The 21,274-nt window shown below is 35.3% G+C and overlaps 1 protein-coding gene across 1 annotated transcript; it reads left to right on the plus strand.

Annotated features, from left to right (window-relative positions):
• The first annotated feature begins 4,354 nt into the window (after positions 1 to 4,354).
• On the plus strand, positions 4,355 to 21,274 carry LOC132758645 (transient receptor potential cation channel subfamily A member 1-like). The gene is made up of 3 exons (XM_060750337.1): positions 4,355 to 4,550; positions 20,515 to 20,685; positions 21,197 to 21,274. Exons 1-3 carry the CDS (start codon positions 4,401 to 4,403, stop codon positions 21,272 to 21,274), a joined length of 399 nt encoding a protein of 132 aa, XP_060606320.1. The 5' UTR covers positions 4,355 to 4,400.

Genomic DNA, 21,274 nt, shown 5'->3' on the forward strand with positions numbered 1-21,274 from the left:
ATTTTCATCTTTTGTGATTAATGAAAAGCTATATTTAGTAAAAAGTATAAGGGTTTTTGTTCAAAATAGTTCCGCTAAAGGTATTGTGAATCTAGACTGAGCGGCGGCTGTACTTAATGCCTTTTTTCTTTTTATATTTTTGTGATTAATGAAAAGCTATATTTAGTAACGAAGGATTAAAGGGTTTTTGTTCAAAAATAGTTCCGCTAGGTATTGTGAATCTAGACTGAGCGGCGACTGTACTTAATGCCTTTCCTTTCATTGACACCCGCGTGGGCTGATAAAATAGCTCCTGGTGATTGTGAAATACCGCGACTAAAAAAAGATCGGCACATGCGCAGTCTACAAGAAACCGCCTACGCTATGACAGTCATTTCCTTACTAGATGTAGGTAAGTAAACCAAGTTATATTTTACACATGTATAAATATTATTTTGAACATTATTAAAAAAACTATTTGTACTTTTTAATTTATAAATTAAAATGTTAAGCACGTATCTATTTACAAACATTTTTGTTATCTGTAATGATGGTAATTATCTCTCCGTCTAGTGCCGAGGACCTTACCTACAATGTCAGCGATTCAAGCCCTAAGATCGGGTATACGAGTCAGCTCCGTATACTTCCGGGAGATTAAAAATAGATTTCTAAAAATAGACGGATGATCACATTCTAAAAATAGAACGATGATGTCATTCTAAAAATAGAATCAAATATGGCGCCGCGCATGCGCAGTCGTGACGTTAAACCGATGCTTATACTACTGACAGGTATGAAACTTCCTACAAAGTTTCAAATTATTTGTAATCATTTTGCTCGTTTCGCGTTAGTAGCATAATAATTGTGTATTTGTTAACGTAAAATAATCCACATATAATGGGTGACTATTTTAAAGATTTGTACTTAACTATGTAATGCTTATAAGACAGGACTGTTTGGAAAAAACATGTCTATTTTTTAAGAATTAAAGATATTCGCTGTGTAAAGATAATGACGTTAACATCTTTTGTGACGTTTTTTTGCATTTTTGTATCGTTTGCATACATGTTTTGTTTACATAAGAGCAGTTCGTTTTTTCTCCATTTACTACAATGAGTTTTTACATACACCACCAAATATGTTGTCAATTTAAATACTACTGTTAAAATATTTCCTTAAAAAATTATGAAAGACATGTAGGTGTTGCCTTTGAAGTCTCGTCAATGTTTAGAAACTGGGCCTTCTAAACTTAGCAGTAATGTGTTCCAAAATTATGCAGGCGTACATTCATTTGTCACAGCTTTTTAAAAGGTAGCTGCTTACTAATTGTTGTTGTTTAATATTCTCGGAAAGGTGCGCACAACAAAGTTTTATGCATGAGATGTATGTTTATACAATTTACACGCACTAGAAATTTCAGTAAGTTTTTAAGTTTTGTTTCGTGGATTTTCATGATGTAACTTTTGAATATTTCTTTTATTTAGAATATTTCTAACTTGCTGATAAGCCCAATTACATTTTTCAGTACATTATTGTCCAACGATTCTGACTGCTTTGATAACACTGACGAACATATGCCGGCATTTGCGTCTTTTGCAAAATATGGAGTCATCGTTTTTGCTCTGATAGAACTACTTATCGAGGTTATATTTGTTTTTCTTTCAAAAAGAATTCCAATAAAATATTGATTTTAATTACTTACTCAGTGCTGTCTCAGAGTTTAACAAAATTGGTTTTTTACTTTTATCCGGGGGTCATTTATATATTATTTATATACCAGTTGTAATTACAAAACTCGTTTACAACATCTTTGTATATCTGGTCCTTTTGACAATACCGGACTTCAAATTAATCAGTGTATAAAGTGGACAGTGTACATGTACGTGTATCTCAAATTGAATTTTCTCAGTTATTTTAATCACAAATGGCATGAATCAATAAAACATTAATAGTTAGCTAATGAACTCCTCATTCTAGTGCAAAGCGTTTTAAAAACTTTGAAGATAAAACTACGGGAAATATATAGTGAAATAACTTATTGAATAATCCTCGTACAGATCTTTTACATTTTTTTCCCATTTTGTTCTTCCTAAACATGGCGTTGCAGGTATATTTATGCACATTATCTATACAATTCATTTAAAACCATACCCTAGTTTCTAATTCATACAACATATGGAAACATGTTTGCATCAAACATTGAAAATTTTCATAACAAATTTGATATCACAAATGTTAGTTAACATATCTATTTAGGTAAACAACGAAAGTTAATTTTGCCTCTAAACCAAACTGATCAGACATTTAAAGCAATGACAAATTACTGTTAAAATAGGCCCCACATAAGTATATCCTGATACAAGTTACGTTATTTTCCATCCTTAACGCAGAATGTTTGTGTTCTGTTTCGGATACTTAGTACTATATGTGTATCTTACTCATGTACTTGTTTTCTACGTGCTATTTCTGATGGTTCTTGTTTTGCCTGCGCCATTTTCGTCACTGGCACTTAATTCAAACTTATAAAGAAGACAGAAAGAAAAAACCTGAGGTTGAAATAATTACAACAGTCATTTAAACTTAAAACCTATTATATATTTTTGTGATAGAGTGAATACCCACGTAGTTTTATATTTCCTTAGAAATTATGAAAATAATGTTCACTATAATGTTTTCACAAAATGTTAAAAACTTGAGTTAATTCCTCACAATAAAAATAAATCAACATTATCCCCAATTGTATCTTTATTTAATTCAACTTGATAATTTAAATATGCTTCCAAAACATCCAAACATTTTCCAAGAAATCAGGATATCCTTTACAAAAAGCCCAACTATATACATTTTCACTTGGATTGGCTTAATGTCACTAAAATTATGCACTTATTCGCACTTTAAAAATCTATATGGGCACTATAAGGAACTGAAACTTGACTCAGTTATATAATTTAAAGAATAGCTGTCTGCAAAATGTAAACAAAATTTACGATACGGTTTGCTATTAATTTATGGACATTTTACGGTAGGACTATATCTTGGATAATAAAGAAGTCTTTTTCACACAAAACGGATACATTTGATAATTTATAAGAAAATCTGTACAGAAAATTTGCACTGTTTATAATTGTTAAGAAATCAGCCAACACTACAAAAGCAAAATAACTGTTGCTTCTTAAAATGTTGCCTACACGAACCCATGTACGAAATGTCCTTAAGCTCTAATATTTTGATTTCTATATTTCTGTTTCTAAAAGATTGTTAAATTTTTGCAGAAGTAAATTGCTTAATCTGGGCAAGTATTGAATACTTTTTACGTGTAGTTTTTAGAAAATAAAGTAAGTTCTTTAAAAATTTACATTTATCATTATTTAGCTTATACATACTTATTGTAATAAAATACTTCAAATTAATCAAGTTGTCATTCCAAATTTGATCAGACAGAAACATATATAATGTGATAGGAAAAGAAGAAAAAAATGACGCTTCTCGGGTTTAAACCATCGACTCTCATTTGCGATGCATTTGACGTATTGCATTGTATTTGTATCCATAACAATTCTCTTCAAAGTTGAGGTTATACATCATAAGAGTTCTTCCATAAGTTAGTTGTTTAATAAATTCATTATGGGTTTTGTAAGAAAATAAACATTCTGGTAAAGTAAGACGATATATATTTTTAAACAATATTCCTTGTAGATCGCTGAAATGACGCAAATGTATTCTTGCAAAGATGTGTGGAAATATTTCGTCAAATTTGAGAATGTGTTTGAATGGATAACGTGTGTTGCTGCCATCATATTTGTTGTAGATACTAATGACTGCCACGATACAGGATATAGGCCGGTATGAAACGCATAATACTAGAATAGTACAAAAAGTTAAAATCAGAAATCCTTTATAAACCTTACATTTTTTTTTGTAAAATAAGACTATGTCAGTCTATGTGACGTGTTGAGTGTTTCAGGATTGTACAAAAACGATATTGTTCAATGAAAAAATAATGATGGTTTTGTTAAATATCTATGTGGTTAAAAAGACCCGTCAACGGTAAAATATTTAAAAAATAAATAAACATAGCCTAAAGATGGTAGGAACACATTATAATAATTGTTGCATTAATTCATTCAAAACAGTCTGAAAACCTTACCGTTATATTATTTTTTTTTACATGCGTAAGTTGTAAAATATACATCTATATGAAAACAACATATCTTATATATGACTTTCTATTAAATAATATATCATTGTGTCCAGACATAATAATAATAATTATGGTTATTATAAATTGATGTCTCCATGCGCATGTATCACATTAGATATTGTGTTGCATTCAAACTAAAAATATTAATTTAAAATGTCTGATACTAAAGGAATGGCAGTGGACTTTTGGAACGATTTCGGTTTTCCTGGCCTGGATCAATATGTTGGGCATACTAAGGCAATTTGAGTGGATCGGCATATATGTAGTTCTGCTGCATCGCATAGTGACGATTTTTACCAAGTTCTTCTTCGTGTTTTCACTCCTTATTATTGCATTTGCAATCTCATTCCATTGCCTCTTCCAAAATCAGGTAAGTCTCAATTAATATTGATAGTATATTTCTAATTATTTGAGAAGTTTACTTATTATTTATTATCACTTAAACCTTTAAATGTTAACTTCCAATTTTCATCGTATAACAGTTATTTGTTACAAACTATAAAGGTACCTCGATATTTATAAACATTGAATCGATAGACATTGTAATCATTATGTAAAATTACAAACGACTATTTTGATGCATATTAATTCAAGAGGTAAACAATACCGTCGACGGTTAAGTCTAAACAATCAGTGAAATAAGTGTACACCCTTTTTTGAAAATTATGAACTTTAGCGTGTTTCTATTTTATTTTAGCCGTGGATCCACATTTTAAAATCCAAGATGGCCGCCAAAATGTACAACTTATAAGTGACAAAATAAAATTGTGTTATCCATGGCATGAGCATGAAAAAAAAGTGACATTGTAGACTTTTTTTAGCTCGACATGTATAGCAAGAGATATTTTACTCGCCAGGTGTCAGCAGCACACTTTGGTTAAAGTTTTGCATGCAAGTTTGTATCGCCAAAATTTTAATTTTTGGAACGGTTTGAAACTACGCAGATATATAATTTAGAGCATAGAATATGTCCCAGTTCAAGTCAATAACCATTTAATGGATATTGACGGAGCTGTTGTCCTTTAAAACATACAACATTCCATATTATTCAGGCGCTTTCTTCATTATCAAGCACTGAAAACAGTCAAACACCCAATGCTGTATCCTATTGCCAGCTCATGTTCATGTAAACGCATGATTCAGGGCACAATGTTAAATCCGCTGAGTGCAATGACCGCTCCCAGTTATTTTGTTATGAAAACATAACACACCCGCGCGTTAAAATTAATGCGAAACCAGTTTCTATATATAGAACTAAAAAACGAAACGCAAATCACCGACAAATTCGTATACTTTTGTGCAACAAAAACGCTTATACACATTTTTTGTGCAAACACCGAGCCCGAGCCCGTTCGACGAGGGCTTTAAAATCCTCTTGCTTCTGCAAAATGTTATTCCTCTATTGTCTTGTAAAATTAAGGTTAAAACGATTTCTTAGCTCATCTGAATCAGATGTTCAGGATCGATTACAAGTGTGGAAGGAGGATGGGAAATCTTTGGTATTCAGCCTCCTTAGTATGTCTTTCAAAACGATTTTCTCCTCTTCAAATAACAGTATGATATATCTTAAATTAATATCGTTTGTGGCATCATTGTTGCGGTCTAACTGCAGCTGTAAGTTCTTTTTTGTTATTGGTAATTCAAGCTGAATAGTTTGTGTCATGGTTAACGAGATTAAGCGTTAATTGTGATTCTGGCAAAATCTATTGAAATAAATAATCAGATAAAAATAAAACTTATAAACTTATAAAGTGAAGTAATGGCTTTTTAAGTGATCAAGTCTAATTCTACGTAATATACATTAGTCATACATTCTATCAGATTTGAAATTTGTAACTTTGTATTTGATTATTTTGATATAGTTTTTCGTCTCTAAGATTGCACTACTGACTTGTATCATGCTGAAGCTCTCCCTCGTTGACATTCCATTTCACTGTTTTTGTATTGCAGTAACGCCTTTCATGAACAATAAGTTTTTCTTTAAATTTACATGCATGTATTTATACGAGTAAATGGTTCAATAATGTTATGTGTGCAGCTAGTAAAAAGATGGAGGCTTCTTTGATATTTACGGAAAAGCAGTTGCACAAATACATATTTAAATTCATTTAAATTGATTATATAAACACAAGTTTTGTTAAAATTTGGCAAATTTCGTCGTTTTTAGCAATCGGTTTTTTTCCATGGTTTTGTATACTTTAATTACGACATTAATACAATGTACTGTATCAAAATAAAATTAGATTAACAATTAAAAAGTGTAAACTAAGAAGTTTTATCTCGCTAATTAATGCACAGGGTTCCCAGGTTTACTCGATTATGTTACGTATTAACACAATCAAGTACCCTACAACGATCAAGTAGTCCCCCTGATGTTTACATTCCACGGACATTTGTGACAGAAAACAGAAGACATACACTCAATTTTCTATTCTTTCAAGTTTTTTTTTAAATATTGCAAAACTAACCTATTTAATCTGTCACCAACCTGTTTATTTGTTTACATTGATAACACAATAACCGTCCGCATGTTTATAATATTTAGAACAGAGACATGGTAAGAAGTATTTGTTGGGATATTAAAATTTCTTCGGGTCTTAAATTCGTGGATTGACCTATCCACGAAAATTCATGCCCCACGAATAAAAATGGTGTAACTATATTCATATAAACGTTATGATGTATAAACAAATTTATGTATCATTAAGTGGTGATACATGATATTTTTTCTGTTCTGGGCAATATAATTTCGGAAGAGATTTTCAAGACAGTTTTATTAAGTACGTTTATGTACACAAATGCACACTTTGGACTGACTTTGGGCGTGATTTAAAGGCCCGCCACGAGGGGCATTTAGTTTCGAAAACTACAATACCTAAGATAATCAAATATAACATTTCCAAGTAGAGAAGACGTCTTTAGAAATTACATAAAATGTAGTAATTATAGGTGCTAAGCATGCAGCATCATTTGTTTTATAAAGATTACAGTACCAAGACCATAGACAATACATGTAACAATATAACATTGTGATACCCTACAAATATTTCTTAAATCATGGACAAAGTGGTCAGAATGTATCATGAACTAGAGTTCACTAATTTTATATGAATTCATAAAGGAATATAGTTATTTAAGTCCTCTCGTATAAAATAATTTCGATAAATTCCGATAAATTAGGTATGTGGGAAGTTTCTTTTCAGGCAACACCTACAAATCATGTGCTATGTTATGACAAAATTGACACGCCATTATTATCTAATTACTTGATCTAAGGTGAGTGATCCGGGGTCATAATTGCCCTCTTATTGAAAAAAAGAGATATGAATAATTTATGATAGTTATAATAGTCAAAAACTGTATGTAGGCCAAGCGATATCAATGAAATATCTGTTTCATTACACCAATATGAGATGGTGTGACAGTAACCTTATTTTTACGTATGTGAGAAGTTAGCAGTTAACAGTGAGCTAAGCAAAAATGCATTTCGATTTATATAGGGAAATCAATGAGCTGCTGTTATGCTCAGCTGGGTAAGCAATCTAGCAGAACATTCCAAAATAAAGTGTAGAAATGCTTTGCTGGTATGCTCAGCTGGCCAAGCAATCAAGCAGGCCATTACTAATTATAGTATAAAAATGCTCTGCTGGAATGCTCAGCTGGGTAGGCAATCTAGCGGGGCATTCCAAAATATAGCGTAAAAATGCTCTGCTGGTATGCTCAGCTGGTTAAGCAATCTAGCGGAGCATTCCAAAATATAGTGCGAAAAATGCTCTGCTGGTATGTTCAGCTGGCTAAGCAATCAAGCGGGGCATTCCAAAATATAGTGCACATAATGATCTGCTGGTATGCTCAGCTGGCTAGGCAATCTAGCAGGGCATTCCTTAATATATTGTAAAAAATACTCTGCTGTTATACTCAGCTGGCTAAGTAATCTAGCGGGGCATTCCAAAATATAATGTAAAAATGCTCTGCTGTTATGCTCAGCTGGCTAAGCAATCAAGCGGGGCATTCAAAAATATATTGTAAAAATGCTCTGCTATTATGCTCAGCTGGTTAAGCAATCTAGCAGGGCATTCCAAAATATAGTGTAAAAATGCTCTGCTGTTATGCTCAGCTGGCTAAGCAATCTAGCAGGGCATTCCAAAGTATAGTGTAAAAATGCTCTGCTGTTGTGCTCAGCTGGCTAAGCAATCTAGCGGGGCATTCCAAAATATAGTGTTAAATGCTCTGCTGTTATGCTCATCTGGCTAAGCAATCTGGCAGGGCATTCCAAAATATAGTGTAAAAATACTCTGCTTTTATGCTCAGCTGGCTAAGCAATCAAGCGGGGCATTCCAAAATATAGTGATTATCTGCTGGTATGCTCAGCTGGCTAAGCTATCTAGCAGGGAATTCCTAAATTTAGTGTAAAAAGCTTAGCTGTTATGCTCAGCTGGCTAAGCTATCTAGCGGCACATTCCAAAATATAGTGTAAAAATGCTCTGCTGAATTGCTCATCTGGCTAGGCAATCTAGAAGGGCATTCCTAAATATAGTGTTAAAAATGCTCAGCTTGCTAGGCAATCCAGCAGAGCATTCCTAAATATAGTGTAAAAATGCTCTGCTGGTAAGCTCAGCTGGCTAAGCAATCAAGCGGAGCGTTTCAAATAGTAGTGCGAAAAATGCTCTGCTGGTATGCTCAGCTGGCTAAGCAATCTAGCAGGGCATTCCTAAACATAGTGTTAAAATGCTCAGCTGGCTAGGCAATCCAGCAAAGCATTCTGAAAATTAGTGTAAAAATGTTCTGCCGGAATGCTGAGCTGTCTAGGAAAACTAGCTGTGGGGGTGTATAATAACTAGGCAAAATGCGTTGTAGTTTCCAGGTTCGACCTTTACTGATCAACAATCATATATAGTATAAACAACAATACAATGTTAAGTCGGAAGTGACGTTAACGTAAGCGCGGAACGTCACGTTATGCAAGGCGCTATAAATGACGTTATCAATTCCCGACATACTCGGGGCGCGAAATGTTATTTAAAGTTTAGTAATAAATCCATTATTTGAACACTACAGTTGCTATAGTACCTCATATAAAGTATTATTAATTAAGAAACAGTGTCATAAATATTGAATACAGTCTCTTATTCATGTATCACCTTTCCTTTGAAATTTTAGATTAATACATTTCGAGGGGGTAAAGTTTTACAATTGCGCGATTTGTGAGTCCATTTTAAGTTCGAATTTTAGCACTTCGAATAAGTCCATCTTTTCCTGGCACGAGTTCTTCAACCACAGCAAGTTTCTATAATAAGCGGGGAACATCGTCGTGGACTAATACAACGTCTCCAACGGATATCATCTGGTCATTTTTGCCAGTAGTCTGATGACGTTCTCGTAAAGCTGTCAGGTATTCGTGACGCCATCTATCCCGGAAGTGGTTGATTAACTTTGTTTGTATCGTAGCCTGTTTGATTAATGACGAACGGTCACTTGGCGTAGGGAATGTACATAAAAGGACATCTTCATAAGGGAGTTTGGTTATTCGTCTGCCATAAAGTAAGTGTGATGGTGTAAGTACTTCCGGTTCATTTGAATTACCAGAACACACATATGTCAACGGCCTATCGTTAATCATTGCCTCGATTTCTGTGATTACAGTCTGTAAAGTTTCGTAGGTTACATAGGACCGTCCTAGCACTTTCTTTATTGTTGTTTTCGTCAGACCTATGAGACGTTCCCACATTCCACCAAACCAAGGGGCGCGTTTCGGTATCATCTTCCACTCAATTCCTCTGTTGTCGAGTTCTTCTCTAACTGTGAGTGAGTGAAACAAATCTCTTAGTTGTTTTGAGGCTGATATGAAGGTGTTAGCGTTGTCTGACACCATGACGTAAGGGACAGATTTTCTGCTACAGAAACGTCGGAAAGCTTGTAGGAATGATTCTGCTGATAGGTTCGAAACAAGTTCTAGGTGAACTGCTCTCGTAGTAGCACATGTAAACAAGCATAAGTAAGCTTTTATGTCTCTTTTGTTACTATCCCGAACCAGTAATGCTCCAGAGAAGTCTACTCCTGTATAAGTAAAGGGTTTGACGTCAGAAACTCTACACTTTGGTAATGGAGGTGGGTCAGGTGCTGAATAGGGTTTCCCAATAACCTTTACACAACATGTACATTTACGTAATATGTTTTTTACAGTTTGACGAATCGAGGGAATCCAGTACTTCTGTCTTAAGAACGTAATAGTTGAACTAACGCCGGCATGCAATAATCTTGAATGTGCGTCGTTGACAACTAATTTTGTAAATGCATGTTTAGCTGGTAGTAGGTACGGAAACTTGGTCGGCTCGTCTAATGGAGCATTGTGGATACGACCACGACACTTTAATATGCCATTGTCTAAGAATAACTGAAGTTGTCTACATAATGGAAGTTTGTTTCTTTTTGATTTTGTATCTGCTATTTCTGCTTGATATTTGGACATCTGGCAATTCCGTATGCACATCTCCTCAGCTCTGCGTAGTTCGTCTGTAGTTAACAAGTCTAATTTTCCAGTATGACTCCCGCCTCGACACTTGAATATAAAACGCAGGACATAAGTTGTAACCCTGAGCAGCTTTGTTAACGAACTGAATCTTGACATGTCTATAAAACTGATGTTGCTTAATGGTAAAATTGTATCTTTTGGCTTGGTTGTTGGGTCAATAAACGTTGTCATGGTAACGTAAGTATCTTTTTCTTGCCAAATTGGCCAACTGTAGGGTGTGGTAAGCCATGTAGGTCCATGAAACCATAGATTACTGTTCTTGAAGTGAGTCACAGAGATTCCCCTCGTAAGTAAATCGGCAGGGTTTTCTTTCGTCGGACAATAATTCCATTTCCGGTTTTCGGACAGCGCCTGGATTTCAATCACTCTGTTCCTTACAAATCGTGGAAGGGTTTTAGGTGTCTGAAGCCAAGAAAGCACAATCTGACTATCTGACCAAAGGTATATCTGTGTTATGCTGGTGTTTTGCTGCAGTTGTTTACTGAGTCGAGATCCAATTACTGCCGCCATTAGCTCTAACCTAGGTAACGTTAACTTCTTCAATGGAGCAACCCGAGTTTTAGCCATTACCAGAGTAGATTGGTTGTCTCTACAGATGTAAGCCGTAGCACCATAAGATACCAAGCTAGCGTCGCAGAATATGTGAAGGCACGTGTGACTTGATGCCTTTAATGTATTTTCGAAGTAGAATCTAGGAAACGTAGTTTTTGTCACTGAATTCAAATCTGTTATTAAACTACGCCATTTTTCTTGAATACTGTCAGGTAATGGCATATCCCATTCAAACTTCTGTTGCCATAACTCCTGTAGAAGTAATTTAGCTCTGATGGTAACTGGACTTAGTAAACCCAAGGGATCATAGATTCGAGATGTATGCTGCAATATTTCTCTCTTTGTTACAATCTGGGTATTTGGTATGTTTCTGACCGGATACAGTAAAACGTCACTATTCGTGTCCCATTTCATTCCAAGTATCTTAGGAGTTTGTGCATTATCTATTACTGAATCGCTGATTGCTTGTTTTTGAAGCATTTTACTATTTGAACTCCAGGACCTAAGGTTAAAACCTGCAAATGACATTAGCTCACGAGACTCGGTGTAGAAGTGTAGAAGTTGTTCTTCCTGTTGGAAACTTGATATCACGTTATCAACGTATAGATCTTGACGTAGGTATTCGCTAGCTTTCTTGTCGTTGTTAAGTTCAAGATGCTTAAGTATTGTTGCGCAGAGAATAAAAGGGGACCGTAGCCCCAAAAAGGACTGCTCGGAATCTATATGTTGTCAATTCGCTGTTGGGGTTACTAGGATCACTGAGCCATAGAAATCGCGTCACATTTCGGCCGTTCTCGTCAAGAGTAATGTTGAGGAAAGCTTTCTCAATATCGCTTGCTATGGCGTATTTATTCATTCGAAAACGAATAAGAATTCCAGTTAAATCATTCAGTTAAGGTGGTGTAAACATCAAGCAATCGTTCAGACTAGGCTGGTCACGTGACTTACAACTGCAGTCATACACGATGCGGATAGGTGTCGTGTTCGAGTCCTTCTTTACATAATGATGTGGAATATAATGTACAGGGTTTGATGTGGTAACATTTGTATCACAATTTTCAATAAAACCGCGTTTCAACTGATCGTCTATGATTTTTCCATATTTTTTAAGTATATCCTGTTCTGTTGAAAGCCGTTTAATTGTATTTTCTGTACGCTTTCTGCAAATTTCGTAATGTGTAGGAAGTACCGAATGATCTTCTTTCCAGGGCAGTTTTGCAACATAACGTCCATCTTTGTACGTGATACAGTTTTCTTTATACTCGTTAAGTATACCGGAAGTAGATTTCTCAGTATCATGTTCTAATATCCCCATAGATTCTAACTTCCAGAATCTCTCAAGATCTGTGGCATTAGGTGGCGCTGTTACAACATTAAACATATAGCTAACAGACGACGCATTTTTAACTTCCGGGAGAGGTCCTGACAGTAAATAACCGAGTTTTGATTTCACTGCCGTAGGTTCGTTGCCCCTAACAACCTTATTCTGCACGATTTGCCAAAAATAGTCGGCTCCAATCAAGAGTGATATATCGAAATCGTCGTCAGTGTCGGTAATAGGATGTGCAAGTTTAAGACCTTCGATATGTTTCAGGCATTTCACATTTCTCTGCAAGTTAGGTAATGGTACAGCAATGGTTGGTTCAATAAGTACATCAAGTGGTATGATCTCTCCATGTTCGACGTGTAGAAACACTCTGCCTGTGGGTATATGACGACACTGTTCTGATTTGCCACCAAAAGATGCTAATGATATAGTGTCCGAACCGGTGGGCTTTAATTTCAGTTTCTCAGCAAGCTCTTCCGTAATAAATGACCTTTGAGCACCTTCGTCAAATAATATGTTTGTATTAGTTATGGTATGGTCTTGGGAGCTTACTTGAGCGATAGCAGTCTTGAGTAGAATGTTCGATCTTTGATGCGTAGTTGAATGAAGAATAGCAGTTCCTGCATTTCCTGTTTGACCGGAAGTAGAGCTTTTAAATGATGTTGCATGTGGGTTCAAATCTAAATTCGATGGTTGGTCACAAATACTAGAATGGTGCTTTCGCTGGCATTTCTTGCACCGAAACTTAGAACGACACTCTGAAACTTGGTGTTTTCCCAGACAATTATAACACATACGTTTAGCTTTAATGATAGTTAGTTTTTCTTCACGTGTTTTAACTTTTTCACAATCAAGCGACTTGTGGTCACCTTCACAGAACAAACATAATTTCTTACCCTTATCATTATCTCTTGTGTGCGAAAATTTCTTAGATGGGTATTTTTTCTTTCCGGTTCCGGTGAATAATGATGCCGTCGGCAAGTGTGATTCTCTTATTTCGTCAGTTATGCCCATTTCTAGAATGTTTATTTCTCTGGCGATAGAATTTCCCAAATCTTGTATGTGCCATCGTACATTTCCGTGTTCTCGAGCTAAATTTCGTCGTACTTCGGAGGGAAGTTTTTTCATGATTATGGGTATCAATAAATCACCATAGGAACCCTGACTCTCACCTAAAGATTCTAAATCCCGGATGTAGTTTTCCATTTTGTCGTGAAACCTACGTAGACTCGTTACACTGTTGTCTGGAATCGGCAAATCTAAAAGCGACTGCATGTAACTATCTATTATTTTATGAGACTGCCCGAATCGTTCTTGTAACAAATCTATTGCATTCTGGTAATTTCCGTTAGTTAATGGAAAACCTGCTATCGCGGTATATGCAGTGTCTTGTAGTAAGGAACGTAAATAGTTGAACTTTTGGACATCAGATAGTGTTTGGTTCAAATGTACAACAGCCTCATACGAAGTCCCAGAATGACTGCCATTTTTCAACATCTCCATCAAACGTAGGCAAAGTCAGTTTAGGTATTCTGTGAAAAGATGAGTTATCAGACGACACCCTTTGGTTATGAATAGAAAAGTTCTCACTTGATAACGTTCTAGCACTACCGTTTATGTCCTGGGAATTACGGATCACTGCCGCAGCCAGTGTTATTAGATTTGGTAATATCTTCCTTCAGTTTTCGTAGTTTCAATCGTAAATCAATTGAATATTCGTCACTCTCTACCAATTCTGTTTCCAAATCGTCAATATCTGCATGATTAACAATCTTATCGTTGAGATTCTTGATAATCTCGGCTTATTCTTCCATGATTTCGAGTAGGGCTGACTTCTCCGAAAGTGACAACTCGTCGTTAAATTTCTCCAGTTGTCTAGAAATAAGACGTCGCTGGCCCTCTCTAGTAGAAATAAGCTTCTGTAAATTCATTGTGATTGTAGAATTTCTCACGGCACCAACAATGTGGGGGTGTATAATAACTAGGCAAAGTGCGTTGTAGTTTCCAGGTTCGACCTTTACTGATCAACAATCATATATAGTATAAACAACAATACAATGTTAAGTCGGAAGTGACGTTAACGTAAGCGCGGAACGTCACGTTATGCAAGGCGCTATAAATGACGTTATCAATTCCCGACACTAGCAGGGCATTCTTAAATAAAGTATAAATTTCGTTGGTCTGCATCTGATATTTTGACACTCATAGACTTTCTGAAATATTTAGTGCCAATGCAGATAATGACATTTTTTACTTCTACTGGACCCTCAAGTGTCTATTTCTTTGGTCTCCTAATGATCCCGGGACGATCGCAGACTTTCAGGAATTTTTGGTGTTAATGCAGATAATGACATTTGTGAATTTTTAGGACCATCCAGAGTCTGCGAATGTTTCTGGAACACTCGCAGACTTTCAGAAATTTTCGATGCAAATGAAGATCATGACATGTTTACTTCAAAAGGACCTTCCTGAGTCTATTTCGTTGGTCTGCGACTGATTCTGAGTCACTCGCAGACTTTCAGGAATTTTGGTGTCAATGCAGAAAATGATATTTCTGACTAAGTGGGACCTTCCTGAATCCATCTTTTGGTCTGCGACTGATTATAAGGCACTCTCAGACTTTCAGGAATTTTTGGTGCCAATAGAGGTAATTCGATGTTGACATTTTTTGACCATTCAGAGTCTATTTCGTTAGTCTGCGACTGATTATTGGGCACTTGCAGACTTTCAGGAATTTTTGGTGCTTATGCAGATAATGACATTTCAGAGTAAAAATGCTCTGCTTAAGACTAAGAGGTCCTTAAAAGTAAAAAATACCACGATCTGCAATGGCACTAAACATCCTGAAAGTCTGCGAGTCTCAAAGAATCAGTCGCAGACCCAAGAAATGTTCTCTGGCGGTTCCCTGGAAGTCAGAAATATCATTATCTCCATTGGCATAAAAATTCCTGAAAGTTTGCAAGTGTCCCAAAATCAGTCGCAGACCAGCGAAATGAACTCTGGTGGGTCGCTAGAAGTCAAAAATGTCATTATCTCCATTGGCACCACAGATTCCTGAAAGTCTGAGAATGTCCCAGAATCAGTCGCAGACCATTAAAATGGACTCTGTCGGGTCCCTAGAAGTAAAAATTGCCATCATCTCTATTGGCAAAGTCTGCGAGTGTCCAGCAATACGCTGCAGGCCAATGAAATGGACTCTTAAAGGTCCCTAGAAGTCAAATATATGATTATTTCCATTGGCACCAACCATTCCTGAAAGTCTGCGAGTGTCCGAGAATCAGTCGCAGACCAACAAAATGGACTCTTTAGGGTCCCTAGGAGTCTAAATTGTCAATATCAGCATTGGCACCAAAATTCCGGAGAGTCTGCGAGTGTCCATCAAAAAGTCGCAGGACAATGAAATAGTCTCTTAAAGGTCCTTCGAAGTCAAAAATATAATTATTTCTGTTGGCACCAAAAATTCCTGAAAGTCTGCGAGTGCCTCAGAAGTGCCTAGAAGTCGAAATTGTCAATAAAACGTTGGCAACAATAAATCCTGGAACTCAGAATCAGTCTGCCAGCTGAGCATTCCAGCAGCGCTTATTAATACTATAATTCAGAATGCACCGCAAGATTGTTTATCCAACACAGCATGTTCACACTATTTTTCAGAATGTTTTGCTAGGTTGCCTAGCCAGCTTAGCATTCCAGCAAAGTTTTTTTACACTATATTTAGTAATGCTCTGCTAAATTGCCAAGACAGCTGAGCATTGCAGCAGAGCAATTTCTCATTTTATTTAGGAATGCCCTGCTAGATTGCTTAGCCAGCTTAGCATTCCAGCAGAGCATTTTTACACTATATTTATTAAAGCCCTGATAATAATTTCTGAAGTTTTTTACTTTCTTGAATATAATAACAGTACTGTTTCAGTAGTGATTTCAATAGATTGGATTTAAAAGGATTATCTTGGACAATATTGTATACTTGGATTATTATACCATTATTTAACGATCATGAGTGGAAATAAAAAGGAGCAATCAAAATTGACATTCAATGGTAGCCAGAAGGCATCAACAAAACCTCAAGTGAAAAAGGTTTCAGCCAGATACTAGTAACAACAGCAAAAAATAGTATGGATGAACTAAAAAATATAACAGAAAAGTTAGATTTCAATGAACAAAAACATAGCTGAATTGAGGGGGGATCTCAAAAAGTATTCTCAAGAAAGATGAGGGTGAAAAATTTGATAAAAACTCAGTCACCAACATTGTGACTAGCTTAGAAACGAAGTTGCAGGCACATGTTTCTACCCTTGTTAATGAAAGAACAAAATATCTAGATGATAAAATAGAAAGTCTTGAATTTGAAAACAACTCCCTGAAAGAAAAACTTTCTGATCTTGAAAATAAAACTGCAGAAAAATTACGAGATTTTGAAGAAAAAATTACCAAAAATTACAACGCTAGCATGGAAGCAAAATTAAAGCCCTGCTAGATTGCCTAGCCAGCTTAGCATTCCAGCAAGGCATTTTTTCACTATATTTAGGAATACCCTGCTAGATTGCCTAGCCAGCTTAGCATTCCACCAGAGCATTTTTAAACTTTATTTTGTAATGCCCTGCTAGATTGCCTAGCCAGCTGAGCATTCCACCAGAGCATTTTTTCACTAAATTAAGGAATGCTCTGCTATAGTGCCTAGCCAGCAGAGGCATTCCTGAAGAGATTTAAACACTATAATTTAGTTATGTCCTGCTTGATTGCCTAGCCAGCTTAGCATTTCAGCAGAAGCATTTTTACACTATATTTCGTAATGCTCTGCTAAGATGCCTAGCCAGCTTAGCATTCCCCATCAAAGCATTTTTACACTTTATTTTAGGTAACGACGCTGCTAGAATGGCCTAGCTAGCTTAGGCAATCCCAGCAGAGCATTTTTACACTTATATTAAGGGTAATGCAATGCTAGATTGCCTAGCCAGCTTTAGCAAAATCCAAAGAAGAGGCATTTTTCCACTATAATTTAGGAATGCCCTGCTAGATTGCCTAGCTAGCTTAGCATTCCCCCCAGAGCATTTTTAACTATATTTTGGAATGCCCTGGTAGATTGCTTTGGGCCAGCTTGAAGCAAATAGCAGCAGAGCATTTTTACCACTATATTTTTGAATGCCCTGATAGATTGCTTAGCCAGCTTAGCATTCCAGCATGAGCTTTTTTCACTTTTAACTAGGAATGCTCTGCTAGATTGGCCTAGCCAGCCTTAGCATGTCCAGAATCCGGCATTTTTACACTTTATTTATGTAATGTCCTGCTAGATTGCCTAGCCAGCAGAGCAAATTTTTACAACTTTATTTACTAATGCCTTGCTAATTGCCCAGGCCAGCTTAGCATTCCCAGCAGAGCATTTTTTCACTAATATTTTAGTAAATGCCCTGCTAGATTGCCTAGCCAGCTTAGCATTCCAGCAGAGGCATTTTAACACTATATTTAGGAATGCCCTGATAGATTGCCTAGCCAGCTAAGCATTCCAGCAGGGTCGGCATTTTAAACACTATATTTAGTAATGCACTGCTAGATTGCCTAGCCAGCTGAGCGTTCCACAGCAGAGCATTTTTTCACTAAAGCTAGGAATGCTCTGCTAGATTGCCAAGACAGCTGAGTATTGCAGCAGAGCATTTTTACACTATACAGTGTAACTTCCGAATTCCGGAACTTCTGAAATCTGGAAACTTCTAAAAACCGAACAATTTTTTCGGTCCCGATTTTTTTGTCCCTTCTATTTTCTATTAATATAATACTTCTGAATTCCGGAACTTCTAAATTCTTAATTCCGGACGATATTTTCGTAAAATTAGAGTCAAATCAATGTAATTTTACCTCCAAAAACACGGCAAATATCCAAAGGTGTGAATACATTGTAAATCGAGAAATGTTACCCTGGCAAGGAAAAGATTTTAATCTCCCTATCGATTGTTTACTAATTAGGTGATCGTGTAATTTGGACACGCCGTTAAAATCACAAACTGTGAAATGGTATGTTTGAAAGTGATGCGGTTTAATTAAAGTTAATATAACGGCGGGTCAGTTAATTTGAAAAGTGTTTTATTAGCGGATTAAATGACAATTAATTGGGACCAATGTTATGCATCAAACGTCTTTAGGGGATTTTATTGCATTTGATGTAATAATTAATTAACTAGCGTCGGACAATATGTAAGTTTATGCAATTGACATTTCTACCCAAACTGATAAGAAATTCAAAGGCATTTGCAGGTAAGATAAAAATGTATTCTTTTTCAATTCACATCTTTTTTTTGATTAAAAGGGGGCCTATCATTTATGATTTAAAAGTAAAAGGCCACATTTCCTTTTTACATTTTGTGGCCCTTTGTTTTCCAAAAACCCTTTTTTTTAATAACCCCCCTGAAAAATTCCGGAAACCTCTGAAAATTTCCGAAAAATTTTTTACAAGTCCCATGGGTTTTCGGTTTTTAAGAAATTACACCCCGTTTTTTGGAATGGGGCCCTTTTCTAGATGCCCAAAAAAAGACCAGCTTGCATTACAGCCCGATCTTGACTTTTCCCCATATAAATTAAAAAGCCTTTTTTTCTTAGCTCACTGTTCCCCCTGCTAAAATTCTCCCCATTTTCTAAAAAAATTTTTTTCTAGTTTATTTTAAAATCGAATGCAAAAATCATTATCTCATTCTGTTAGCTTTAAAGCCATTTTTATACTTTCAAAGTTAAATTGTGAGCAGTTGATAATATGCGTTATTTGACTACCTTTGTACTTTACATTCTTTGTAAATCACGTTTTGTTAATTTATTTTCATCTTATATATCGTTGTCTACACAACTGAATGTCTACACATGGTTGTATGCGAATTTATTGATATTCTAGCGCACCCACCTGGCCCAAAGGAAGACGAAAATGCTTTCATCAAAATTGAATAAAGAATACGTTTTAAAAGGGAACATTTGCATTGAATTTCATAGAAACTGAAATAAAAAGCGAATAATACCGCACCTAAAACTACATGTTTTATGTTTTTCTGAGTTTATTTTACACATAGTGTTCATTGAACATAAAATATAATAAAAGAAAAAAAGTCACATTTTTAATCTGTGCATAGATTTAGGAACCATATTAGAGAAATATGCAGACAATTTTGGATTTTCTTTTCTTGATATTTTTAAAGATTTTTTTTCCAGAAAATCAACTCAAAAATCTTTACTTACATTGTGATCAACCTATAATTTGATTATTTCTGATATGTAAAAACTTTTTATATAAAAATAAAAATAATTCGTGATACACATTGTACAATAAGAAAATATAACAAATTTGCATAAAATGGGCTGCCAAATTGGACGCCATTTTGAATACTAAAGAGGTATGAAAGCAGAATTTTGTATGATTTATTTTTTTTTGTAAATGATATTCTTAATACAAACTTGCATTTGGTTAAATATAAATTTCAGATCGGTTCAAAAAATGACTGAATGAGCTATTACATACGTCAAAATTATATTGAGGTCATTTCGAAAATGGCGGCCGTCTTAAATGAGCAGAGATATTTTGGGTGAAGAAGTTTCAAGCTTGTATCATCATTTGCACTATTTTTTAACTCCCGAACCACTAAAGATTTAATTTTTGATTTAAACATATTTTATTGCCAAAAATAAGACATATACATACATGTAGACAGTTACAATACAATGACATGACGTATTTGGCAAAAGGGTTGACCCACAAGTTCTCTCAACATTAGCAACGGGTCTTCCCTGAACCACTAAAGCTACATACATTTAAGATGCTAGGATATGTTTGATAAACAATAAGCATCTCATTTGGTTATCAGACTTGCAAAGAATATAAACAAAGAAATTGGTTAAACACTAATTTAGGATACAATTTAATTGAAAATGTTATTTTTATTGACGTTTTAGGAACAATTCAGTACATTTGGACTCTCCCTGGTGAAAACGACTTCTATGATGATAGGCGAGATCGATTTTGGAGCCACATTTTTTGAAGCAAATGTGAATTTTGAGATGATAAGCTTCGTATTTTATTACATTTTTGTGTTGCTAATGACAATAGTCGTCATTAATCTACTGGTATGTTTTTTTTTATATTAGTCAAACATATACCATATGCCAGGAGCAATAATAACAAATTTATATATATGATATATACGTTCAAAACTAATTGGAATATTTAACAAATATATTCCATGGTGGGTTAAACATTGAAATACGAGTTGTTGCGTCGCTTGTGTTACTAAAACTACACAATTATTTGGTTTAAGCTCGATTGCGACACAAATTCTTGCAACTCATATTAATCACTCGAGTCCGCTTCCTGGAACGAACCAGTACTGGTGTCGTATGAAGAAACATGGTCGTTTCCTGGATTGAGAGGCAGACACCTTAACCACTAGGCCATCGCTCCTCTTTATGTTATGTAAAACATCAATATGTGTCTTTTGAACCATATTCATCTGTTTTTTTTATATTAACACAATATTCTTTTTCTTTCTAATTGTTAGACCTGTAATTACATATTACTTTATTAAAAAAAAAAAAGATTAGTAATCATAAATGCTTTCAATCTTTATAATTATTTAAGGTTGGTTTGGCTGTGGCAAATATACAGGAATTTGAGAGGAATGCCGGTCTTACTAACAGAAGAATGCAGGTCAGTTAA

Source organism: Ruditapes philippinarum, unplaced genomic scaffold (assembly GCF_026571515.1).
Source record: "Ruditapes philippinarum isolate M1 unplaced genomic scaffold, ASM2657151v2 ctg6118_1_1_1_1, whole genome shotgun sequence".
Classification (NCBI taxonomy): Eukaryota; Metazoa; Mollusca; class Bivalvia; order Venerida; family Veneridae; genus Ruditapes; species Ruditapes philippinarum.

Bases quoted from the DNA above. Each gene is read 5' to 3' on its own strand.
- LOC132758645 (XM_060750337.1), top strand. From the start codon at position 4,401: ATGTTGGGCATACTAAGGCAATTTGAGTGGATCGGCATATATGTAGTT. The intron at 4,551-20,514 runs GTAAGTCTCAAT...TTGACGTTTTAG, and splicing joins ATTGCCTCTTCCAAAATCAG to GAACAATTCAGTACATTTGG. The intron at 20,686-21,196 runs GTATGTTTTTTT...TAATTATTTAAG, and splicing joins TAGTCGTCATTAATCTACTG to GTTGGTTTGGCTGTGGCAAA.